Source organism: Sinocyclocheilus anshuiensis, unplaced genomic scaffold, assembly GCF_001515605.1.
Source record: "Sinocyclocheilus anshuiensis isolate Anshui unplaced genomic scaffold, SAMN03320099.WGS_v1.1 scaffold922, whole genome shotgun sequence".
NCBI classification, from domain to species: Eukaryota; Metazoa; Chordata; class Actinopteri; order Cypriniformes; family Cyprinidae; genus Sinocyclocheilus; species Sinocyclocheilus anshuiensis.
Genome location: NW_015539883.1, coordinates 440,044 through 451,112, shown reverse-complemented (window position 1 = coordinate 451,112; position 11,069 = coordinate 440,044). Strand labels below are relative to the sequence as shown.

At 36.5% G+C, this 11,069-nt stretch overlaps 3 protein-coding genes across 5 annotated transcripts in view; all 3 read left to right on the top strand.

Moving 5' to 3' along the window:
- The window catches only part of LOC107685488 (40S ribosomal protein S14), an 11,723-nt gene extending 4,714 nt beyond the window's left edge, over positions 1 to 7,009 (top strand). The window contains exons 1-3 of one of the 2 annotated variants that reach the window (XM_016482086.1): positions 6,348 to 6,592; positions 6,727 to 6,803; positions 6,904 to 7,009. In XM_016482086.1, coding sequence (XP_016337572.1) covers positions 6,363 to 6,592; positions 6,727 to 6,803; positions 6,904 to 6,971 — 375 coding nt within the window. In that variant the 5' untranslated portion in view covers positions 6,348 to 6,362 and the 3' untranslated portion in view covers positions 6,972 to 7,009. Of the gene's footprint in view, positions 1 to 6,347; positions 6,593 to 6,726; positions 6,804 to 6,903 lie in introns of those variants that run through there. The other variant, XM_016482085.1, reaches the window with a different exon arrangement.
- LOC107685487 (H-2 class II histocompatibility antigen gamma chain-like) lies at positions 434 to 4,493 on the top strand. The gene is made up of 6 exons (XM_016482083.1): positions 434 to 652; positions 2,642 to 2,802; positions 2,956 to 3,035; positions 3,277 to 3,304; positions 3,386 to 3,592; positions 4,052 to 4,493. Exons 1-6 carry the CDS (start codon positions 573 to 575, stop codon positions 4,096 to 4,098), a joined length of 603 nt encoding a protein of 200 aa, XP_016337569.1. The 5' UTR covers positions 434 to 572; the 3' UTR covers positions 4,099 to 4,493.
- Positions 7,010 to 8,163: 1,154 nt separating the features above from the next.
- On the top strand, positions 8,164 to 10,805 carry LOC107685486 (H-2 class II histocompatibility antigen gamma chain-like). 2 transcript variants are annotated; one of them, XM_016482081.1, is made up of 6 exons: positions 8,164 to 8,381; positions 8,954 to 9,114; positions 9,268 to 9,347; positions 9,589 to 9,616; positions 9,698 to 9,904; positions 10,364 to 10,805. In XM_016482081.1, the coding sequence occupies exons 1-6, from the start codon at positions 8,302 to 8,304 to the stop codon at positions 10,408 to 10,410; spliced, it is 603 nt and encodes a 200-aa protein (XP_016337567.1). In that variant the 5' UTR covers positions 8,164 to 8,301; the 3' UTR covers positions 10,411 to 10,805. The 2 variants fall into 2 exon arrangements, with proteins under 2 accessions (XP_016337567.1, XP_016337568.1); XM_016482082.1 differs by having other exon boundaries at positions 8,164 to 8,394.
- Positions 10,806 to 11,069: the final 264 nt, after the last annotated feature.

The following is an 11,069-nucleotide window of genomic DNA, read 5'->3' as shown; positions in this document are numbered from 1 at the left end:
CCGTTTTCTCATTTTTCTACTTTCAATATTAAATCAAAAAACGAATGATCGAATGATACACGGATTCTTCTACAGCATTTATTCATCTTAGTTGTTAATTTCAACATTTACTAATGCATTATCAAAATCAAAAGTTGTGCTTGATAACATTAGTTAATGCACTGTGAATTAACATGAACTAACAATGAACGACTATTTTCATCAACTAACATTAAAAAGATTAACAAATATTGTAATAAATGTATTGTTCATTGTTTGTTCATGTTAGTTAATAATGGAACCTTACTGTAAAGTGTTACCAACAAATCTCACAAAACCGATTTCTCACACTGATCAAACTACCAGGTGAAACATGCGGAAACAGATCGTTCCAGTTCACTTTTGCCTGACAACTGATGATGCGGCTGGTCATAACCAATCAAATAATAAACCCGCTCTGCTCCAGACACTTTCATCCGAGTGTTGCTGCTGGACTCGCAGTTCTCACTTTTTTTATATTAGAGCGCTGTTAGAAAAATCCCTTGAGCAAATTGACTAAATTTTGAGAACTTTTTTCTGACCATTAATCAAAAATGTCAACCGACGGAAACGAGGCACCACTTATCAGAGCTCCAAGTGAGGAAACTTCAATCAACATGGGACCTCAGGGACGGTGAGGAAAATATTTGTTGTTTATAGATAAATCTTATTTTCCCCAGTCATATATGTTAAAGGTAAACTGAATGCGACTGAGTGTAAAGAGCTGTTTTGAATTATTCCTTCAATAATTAAGCAGAAAAATGTGTAATATGCTACTTTTATAATATATCTGTATATATTTACAGTACTCACTGACAGTGTTTCATTTAAAAACTGAACTAAAATACATTTTTAATGAGAATAATGTATTACATGTTATAATGTGTTCTGAAATCAGGGCCGTAACTGGGGTTTGCGGGGCCCCAGTGGGCCCTGTTTGAAATAGTTTAATTTGTATGTTCGTTCTATTTATTTATTTGTGCTATTGACACAATGTTTAAAGGGGTCATATGATGTTACTTGGATTTGAGACTTTAGTCTTTGCAACTTTACAGATCTTCTTTATGCACCAAGAGCTTGTAACACTCCAAAGAGAAAGGAAAAATTGAAATCGCATCATATGACCCCTTTAAGTTTTTTCAAGTTTGTAGGTGTCCAGGGTACAGAAACCGAATAATCAAATGTAAAATAGCACTGCATAGTCTTCACTGTAAAAATTAAATATAAATCAAACCAAACATATGGGACAAGCCTTCAGTCTTGATCAACTTGTGAATTATTTGGTTCGTAATTGTTTTTATCAGTTGAGAAACATCGCAAAATTGAGGCCAGTTGTGTCCACAGCGGAGATGGAAATGATTATACATGCATTTATTTCCTCCCGCCTTGATTATTGTAACTTTCTTTTTACTTGTCTTAATTATTCATCCCTGAAACGTTTACAAGTGTTTCAAAATACTGCTGCTAAGCTTTTAACTAAGTCATCAAAGAGATCTCACGTAACCCCAATTTTAATTTCTTTACACTGGCTCCCTGTCAAATTTAGAATTCATTTTAAAATTCTTGTGATGGTGTTTAGAGCATTGCATGGTCCTGACACTTGCTCTTGAAAGGTGCTATAGAAATAAACATTACTTACTAACCAAAATTTATTCTGACACCTTCAACATTTCTCACATTATAACAGTTTATTTGCTATAGTTTAGAAAATGGTAATAAAATATGACAAGAACTCAGAGTTAAACTGTGTCAGAACAAAATCATCTTGATAATATCAGATAACTTTGATAGAAAGGTATGCAATGGATTACAATGAACCAAAAATTCAGACAACTGTTAGTATGACAATATTTAGCTACACAACTATCGATACTTTGTTGACCAATTACCAAGCAATGCTTAATTTTGTTCAGTCTGTGGTGTAAAAAGTTCACATTAGCAATTAAAGAAAGAAACGAACAAACTGTCTGAATAATTGTTGGTCCCACATTTTTAATAAGTTTTACTGGTAGTCCACTGTATGAAGAATTTTTGGGTATAATATGTCACAGTTTACTTTATTTTGCTATACTCACTTACATAAATGAACTATAGTGTCATGCAAATATCAAAAAATATCATATAATATATATATATAAAAATATCAAATTATCAAAAGAAATATCAAATTAAATTATATCTGGTGTCTGAATAATTGTTGGTTTGACTGGATTAATTCTTGTAAGAGAGTAATTCAGGTAAGAGCAGTGAGTGATTTTCTTTCATTTTCTTGGATTAACATTAAAGTCGGCATGAAATCAAAATGGAAAATTCTTATTTTTTTTATGGAATACTGTAGTGTTTATTATAAATAATTTATCTGTACACTTCATTCTTTTCTTTTTTTAATTCATGTGCCCTCATAATCTTTAATCAAATACGTTAAATGACCAGACACTCATATTCGATTTTCTTGTGCTCAAAATATTTAATAAAACGTTTATTTTAATGTAAACCAAAGTTTATTAAACATTTCTGCCTACTTGAGGACAGGCAACTGTTTTTAAAGCATAATTTGCTAGTGTTTTACATGTCATCATAGCATTTCACTCATTTAAATACACTGGTTTATGTTTCCTAACAGATCTAACAATCAGGCCCTGAAGGTGGCAGGAGTGACTCTGCTGGTTGGCATACTGATCGCAGGTCAGGCCTTCACCGCCTACATGGCCTACAGCCAGAAGGAGCAGCTCAACACCCTGGAGAGACGCAGCGACCGCCTGCAGGAGATCAGCCGCAAGTCTGGTCAGTGAGCTTCATGGCTTAACATCCACTGTAATATTTTTATTTTATGGGCTTCTCATCATGCTACCTTTTAAATCACCCTTAACCCATTACCACAGATGTCCTCTAATGAAAGCATAATAATACAGACTTTCTTCCCTTTTTTTTGTGCAGTCATGCGTGCCCCCTTGCAAATGCATCTCCCCATGAGCTCTCTCGCTCTGACATATGAGGAGGCGCCCAAGGAGAAGAAGGTAAGTTGTCCTCTTGAATGTGTTTTAATGTGGGCTGGCGGCCACTTGATGTCAGGATTGAGTTAGAAAACGAAATCAAGTTTTAAAGCAGTGTTTCTCAAATGATTTTGCTTTAGAAATGATGAATCATCAACAGGAAGCGATAAATGAACATATAAAATTATAGAATATATAAATCCTGCCATCTACAGCTTTCTCATCTCATTCATGCTTTTTTTTGTCATTATGCTCTGTTTTTCAGGATTCCTCTTCCTCAACTCCTAAACCAGGTATCGAGATCTTGCCATTTTGAATCAAAGTAGCAGTTTGATGTCCTTTGCTCACACATATATGTATTTTCTGTCCCACAGAGCTCACCCAGTGCCAGAAGGAGGCTTCTGGGGAGGTCAAGAGTCTCCTGCCATCCTTCCGCCCCAGGTGTGATGAGAATGGAGACTATCTGGCCCAGCAGTGCTGGGACAAGACTGACTGGTGCTGGTGTGTGGACAAGAACGGCGTTGAGATTCATGATTCCCTGACTAACACCAGTGATACTAAGTGTCAGGGCTTCAATTCCGGTATGAGCTGAATATCTGTGTTGCCATGGGAGCTGAATTATTCTGTGGCATACATGACCTACTCACATTAATTATATTAATATCTTCAAAAAGAAATAAAATACAGTTTTCCTTTTATGTGTCACATAATTTAAAGCAACTGTATGTACGTTTTTTTTAAATATCCGTTTCAAAACCATTCTGATGGTACAGTGACTGGCTTCTGTTTCTTTCCCACATTCCTCAAACGTTTTTTTTTCTGTAAATATGTAAGTTTGGAGAGCAGGTACGAAATTCTGCAAAAAAGGGCAGGTTTCTTTACAGCAGCAACAAATACATGTGAAATGCTATTCACAATTACGACAGCATATTCACTTGCATATTGTTTTCATTTAGCAGTTTCATATTTAAAATGTAGTCAGTGGTGTTATGTGATATGTAACTCTAATATAAATCATTCTTCGCTGTTCCTTATTTTAGCTGATAAAGTGGTGTTGGAGCCTCTGGTTGGGACAGATGGCCAGTGAAAAGGAGCAGCGTGGAGCAGTTAAAGCATAAATGTCATTTTCTGGCATCTTTACCTTTAACACTTGTACTTTCACATTTACTTTAGATTTATGGTTTGGTTTGAGGTAAACGTCTTCATTCAGTCTATTAAGATATTTTGCTGTCACAATCTAAAAGTTAATTGTTTTGTATTGTACTGGTAATTATTACAGACTATATTAGATTAACTTCAGCTGTGTTGACCTTTTATGAAAAGCTTTGACTTGATGGCAAACTAACTTTTTTAACTAACCTTTAATGTTCTTTTATTGTGAGTATAAAATGGATTAAGAGAGCTAAGTAATATATAGAAGGATAGCTGAAATTGGATGATGGATAGCTAACAAAGATGGACAATAAAATTAATTACTAACTACTTGTGTGCTCTGTGTCTGATTTAGACAAATTCCTGTAACTTTAAGTTGTATGGCAAAGTCTAAAGGCTGATGTTTTTTTGCATGGCCCCAAAGATGCTTTGCAAATATTTTAGGATTTTAAAATTTACCTTTGTAATTAAGGCTAGAACACGCATAGAGATATTACAAAAATAATGGACCTTTATGTACAACTGAAAAGAGATAACAAACCAGCAGAGCTGTGGGAAAGAGCATAAAGTGCGAAAGACACTAACCAAATACAGTCTGAGTGATCACTGTCTGGCTATAGAGAGAAGAGATGGCAGCCGCCAGAGCAGAGACCGTGTTCACTGTGCTCTCAGAGAGCTGTGGAAACTGAAGAACACTTCCTGCTGCACTGTGATCACTATCAGAACATTCCATCTACTTCCCAAAATTTCACCTAATTTTATGGCTCTACCAAATCCAGAAAAATTAAGACATACATCGGGAGAAAACTCCAGCTTGATCACAGCATCAAAAGCTGTAACAGCTTGCCACAAACTAAGAGAGTCAGCCAGCGGACAAAACTAAAGTCTGAAATATTATCACATTCTTAATGTCTCAGAATGTTTTTTTTTACCAAAGACGCTTTAATATGCTATGCATTTTATTAGACAGGTGACGACCGCACAGATTAGCATTAAAACAGAACGTTCAAATGTATCTAGTATGATAAAACAGCGCTGCTTACTTCCGCTGCTTTCCGGAAGGAGCGGAAGCGGTCGACTGTGGCATAATAAAAGCTCCGCTGCTTTCGAGCCGTGTGTCGTGCTCGTTCAGCGGCCTCGTTTCGCTTCGACGGCTTTCAGCCTCACCCTGCTTCATTCTACTACGTTAATAAATCATTAGCTCATCCATGAACATGATTTCTGCCCGAGTCCCGTCGGATTGCATCGGCTGTGGGGATGAAGACGACAACTCCCATGATTCCACACTCAGTCACGGCGTCATCTAACTACGCCTTTTTCTTTTGAATATGCACCCTCTAGTGGCGAAAACTTACATATTGTGCCTTTAAAATCCATGAACAAAAACCAACCAGCTGTGAGGTGAATCACAACATTACAAAAATATTGATTTGGATCACAAAAGTATTTGGAAATCAAACGAAAAAACAGGTGTAAGAATGTATACTTGTAAACTGTAAACAGCTCATGTCCATTTAAGTAGTGCAAATGATACAATGAAATAAAAAAATACATAAATATAAAAATGTATATATGGTTGCTAGCTATGTCTATAGAGACGATATATTTAGCTTTTTTTTTTTGTCAAATATGTATATACAAATTTAGTTTTGGGAGCATAGGGAGATTGTCCTTCATAGTACTTCAAGGGTGTGGGTGAGTTCTGAAATGATTTTGCTTGATTTGCTTGTCGGGATTTTTTGATTGGATGTTTTTTGTGCAGAATCATGGGTAATGTGGTTTATCCTCAGGAGTTCCACTGTTAAACCTTTGATCCCCCTATGGAGAAAATAAATGGAATTTTTACTTCTGGACCTACTGTTGAACTACATTCACTAATAATTCATATCTAATTCAACGTGGCTATTAGATGGATTTTATCAGGTCTTACGTCGATGACTTTTGCATATGAGACGCATAACTTGTAGTTTCCACGTTTTAACATTTAATTTTAGAAAGAACAAAAAATTGGCTGTCAACAACTAAACTTTTCGTTTCTGAAGAACTGCTACATAGCATGCAAGTTGTACTGGCAGTTTTATTTCTTGGAGTAATTTAATTTTAAATAGTGCCCATGATTTTCTTAAATGCATTTCTGTTTCATGAAAAAAAAAAAAAAAAAAAGACGTCATATTTGGGCGAACAAATTCTTTTCAGGTGATGTTTGTCATTTTACATTCGGATGGTGATCATCTTCTGAATGAGTTTTCCTTCCTCTTGATCTTCAGAGAAACAATCTGCCGTGTTACTGGTGGGATGAAGGTGAAGGCCGACAGAGACGAGTCCTCTCCTTATGCTGCTATGTTGGCGGCTCAGGATGTGGCTCAGAGGTGCAAGGAGCTGGGCATCACCGCTCTGCACATCAAGCTGAGGGCCACTGGTGGAAACAGGTGTGAGGCCCTGAATGCATAACACATTTACAGACAAGAGCTCAAATATAATGTTCATGACACTGGGTATGAGTTTATGAGAAGAACGTATGAGCTTGCATCATGATTTACTTGCTCTTCCCCCCCACCTTAAGAACCAAGACACCTGGACCAGGGGCACAGTCTGCGCTCAGGGCTCTGGCTCGTTCTGGCATGAAGATTGGCCGTATCGGTATGTTAGCACTAGCACTGCCATCTAATGATGCCTGATGTCTGTTCAGTGTAAACTTGTTTTATGAGGAAGTCTCATTCACTTTCATTTTCTTCTACAGAGGACGTCACCCCCATTCCATCGGACAGCACCCGCAGAAAGGGAGGTCGACGTGGACGTCGTCTGTAAACTATTGGATTTTTCTCCGAATAAAACGTCAAATGATACTTTTGCCTCCTGTCTTCATTGCAATGATTTCTTATGATAGCAGTGCCAAAAGCTTAGGTTCTCGACTGTTCAGCTGCCTTTAAGCTGATTACACGTCTAACCGGTTTGATGTATCTGATGTGTTTTAGTTTATTTTAAAACCAAATGAATGAATGCTAGGGGAATACCAAGAAAACATCCTCATTCAGATTATACCAGAACAGTTAATTTCCTCATTGAAGTATTTCACCCTGTGCAGACACTGAAGACACTCGCAATTCTAGCTGGTTATTGACAAGTTGTGTAGAAGTTTAAAAGAAAAATGGCAAAACCTAAACTATATTTGAAGTAAACCGATTTAATATCTGGTTACTTTTCTCATTTATGGTTCTATAAACTAGAATTTCATAAGCTGTTATTCACTTTTTTTGGAGCATTTTATTTCATGTTGGGCAAGATAAGTGAAAGTGAAAGCACTGCACTTCATAAGGATAGTTCGCCCCAAAATTAAAAAATTCTGTTTACTCTTCATGTTACCTGTATGAGTTTATTTTTTCTGTTGAACAGATATTTCAAAAATGTTTTTAAACAAACAGCCATTGACTTCCATAGTAGCTTTTTCAATGGCTACCATCAACTGTTTGGTTACCAATATGTTTCTAGAATATCTATTTTTGTGAACGTCAAAGAAATTAATGCAGGTTTGGAAAAAAAAAGAGTAAAGGATGACAGAATCTTCATTTTTGGGTGAACTATTCCTTTAATATGCGTTTTTAGTATTAGGGAAACAACCACGACGCATTCTGTTATTTTTACTGAGGGAAAAAAAGCTAGATATTACAAATTTTCAGCAAGTATTTCAATATTCCTGCAAAGGTTACCACGGTAACAGGCCGCTCGAGCTCTTGTTACGTTGACAACAACACGCAAGTACTGCCATTGTTTATCACTTTGTTGCGCATGTATATTTGAGAAGTATATTACAAAAGGTCTTGTTTAAAAGCATTTTAGATTTTTGAAAGACAAATCTCACAAAACCTATTTCTACCCACTGAATCATTTGCACACTGACAAGATTTATTAACAGGTGAAACGTAGAAACGGTGCATTCCAGTTCACTTTTGTCTGACAACTGATGATGCAGTCCGTCATAACCAATGAAATAATAAACTCGCTCTGCTCCAGACACTTTCATCCGAGTGTCGCTGCTGGACTCTTCAGTTCTCATATTTTCATATTAGATCGCTGTTACAAAAACCCCTTGAGCAAATTGACTAAATTTTGAGACGTTTTTTCTGACTATCGATCAGAAATGTCCACCGACGGAAACGATGCACCACTTATCAGAGCTCCAAGTGAGCAAACTTCAATCAACATGGGAACTCGCGGAAGGTGAGGAAACATCGTTTTTTAAATTGGTTTTATAGATAAATCTTATTTATTTTTCCCCCACTTGTATATGTTAAATGCAGGTAAACGGAAAGTGATTGAGTGTAAAGAGCTGTTTTGTGTGAGTTCTTCAATAATTAGGCAGAAAAATGTGTAATATGTGACTTATAATATATCACTATATATTTAGTCATCACTGTCAGTGTTTCATTTCAAAACTAAACTAAACTAATACATTTTAATGAAAAATTATGTATTGTATATGTGTTATGTGTTCTGAAATATGTTTTGTGCAAACTGTGTATATTCTTCCATTTTAAATGATCACACATCACCTTACATACCTGATTAATAATTCAGTACAGATTAAAATACCAGACACTCTATTCGATTTTCTAGTGCTTTTAAGAGCTCGGAATATTTGACAACTATTTTTAATGTAAACCAAAACTTTTCTGTCCATTTTAGGACACCCAACAGTTTTGAAAGGATGACTTAAAAATATATATATTCTTTTTTTGCCACCACCACCATTTCACTAATTTGAATACACTGGTCTGTGTATTTCCTAACAGATCGAACAATCAGGCCTTGAAGGTGGCAGGAGTGACTCTGCTGGCTGGCATACTGATCGCAGGTCAGGCCTTCACCGCCTACATGGCCTACAGCCAGAAGGAGCAGCTCAACACCCTGGAGAGACGCAGCGACCGCCTGCAGGAGATCAGCCGCAAGTCTGGTCAGTGAGCTTCATGGCTTAACATCCACTGTAATATTTTTATTTTATGGGCTTCTCATCATGCTACCTTTTAAATCACCCTTAACCCATTACCACAGATGTCCTCTAATGAAAGCATAATAATACAGACTTTCTTCCCTTTTTTTTGTGCAGTCATGCGTGCCCCCTTGCAAATGCATCTCCCCATGAGCTCTCTCGCTCTGACATATGAGGAGGCGCCCAAGGAGAAGAAGGTAAGTTGTCCTCTTGAATGTGTTTTAATGTGGGCTGGCGGCCACTTGATGTCAGGATTGAGTTAGAAAACGAAATCAAGTTTTAAAGCAGTGTTTCTCAAATGATTTTGCTTTAGAAATGATGAATCATCAACAGGAAGCGATAAATGAACATATAAAAGTATAGAATATATAAATCCTGCCATCTACAGCTTTCTCATCTCATTCATGCTTTTTTTTGTCATTATGCTCTGTTTTTCAGGATTCCTCTTCCTCAACTCCTAAACCAGGTATCGAGATCTTGCCATTTTGAATCAAAGTAGCAGTTTGATGTCCTTTGCTCACACATATATGTATTTTCTGTCCCACAGAGCTCACCCAGTGCCAGAAGGAGGCTTCTGGGGAGGTCAAGAGTCTCCTGCCATCCTTCCGCCCCAGGTGTGATGAGAATGGAGACTATCTGGCCCAGCAGTGCTGGGACAAGACTGACTGGTGCTGGTGTGTGGACAAGAACGGCGTTGAGATTCATGATTCCCTGACTAACACCAGTGATACTAAGTGTCAGGGCTTCAATTCCGGTATGAGCTGAATATCTGTGTTGCCATGGGAGCTGAATTATTCTGTGGCATACATGACCTACTCACATTAATTATATTAATATCTTCAAAAAGAAATAAAATACAGTTTTCCTTTTATGTGTCACATAATTTAAAGCAACTGTATGTACGTTTTTTTTAAATATCCGTTTCAAAACCATTCTGATGGTACAGTGACTGGCTTCTGTTTCTTTCCCACATTCCTCAAACGTTTTTTTTTCTGTAAATATGTAAGTTTGGAGAGCAGGTACGAAATTCTGCAAAAAAGGGCAGGTTTCTTTACAGCAGCAACAAATACATGTGAAATGCTATTCACAATTACGACAGCATATTCACTTGCATATTGTTTTCATTTAGCAGTTTCATATTTAAAATGTAGTCAGTGGTGTTATGTGATATGTAACTCTAATATAAATCATTCTTCGCTGTTCCTTATTTTAGCTGATAAAGTGGTGTTGGAGCCTCTGGTTGGGACAGATGGCCAGTGAAAAGGAGCAGCGTGGAGCAGTTAAAGCATAAATGTCATTTTCTGGCATCTTTACCTTTAACACTTGTACTTTCACATTTACTTTAGATTTATGGTTTGGTTTGAGGTAAACGTCTTCATTCAGTCTATTAAGATATTTTGCTGTCACAATCTAAAAGTTAATTGTTTTGTATTGTACTGGTAATTATTACAGACTATATTAGATTAACTTCAGCTGTGTTGACCTTTTATGAAAAGCTTTGACTTGATGGCAAACTAACTTTTTTAACTAACCTTTAATGTTCTTTTATTGTGAGTATAAAATGGATTAAGAGAGCTAAGTAATATATAGAAGGATAGCTGAAATTGGATGATGGATAGCTAACAAAGATGGACAATAAAATTAATTACTAACTACTTGTGTGCTCTGTGTCTGATTTAGACAAATTCCTGTAACTTTAAGTTGTATGGCAAAGTCTAAAGGCTGATGTTTTTTTGCATGGCCCCAAAGATGCTTTGCAAATATTTTAGGATTTTAAAATTTACCTTTGTAATTAAGGCTAGAACACGCATAGAGATATTACAAAAATAATGGACCTTTATGTACAACTGAAAAGAGATAACAAACCAGCAGAGCTGTGGGAAAGAGCATAAAGTGCGAAAGACACTAACCAAATACAG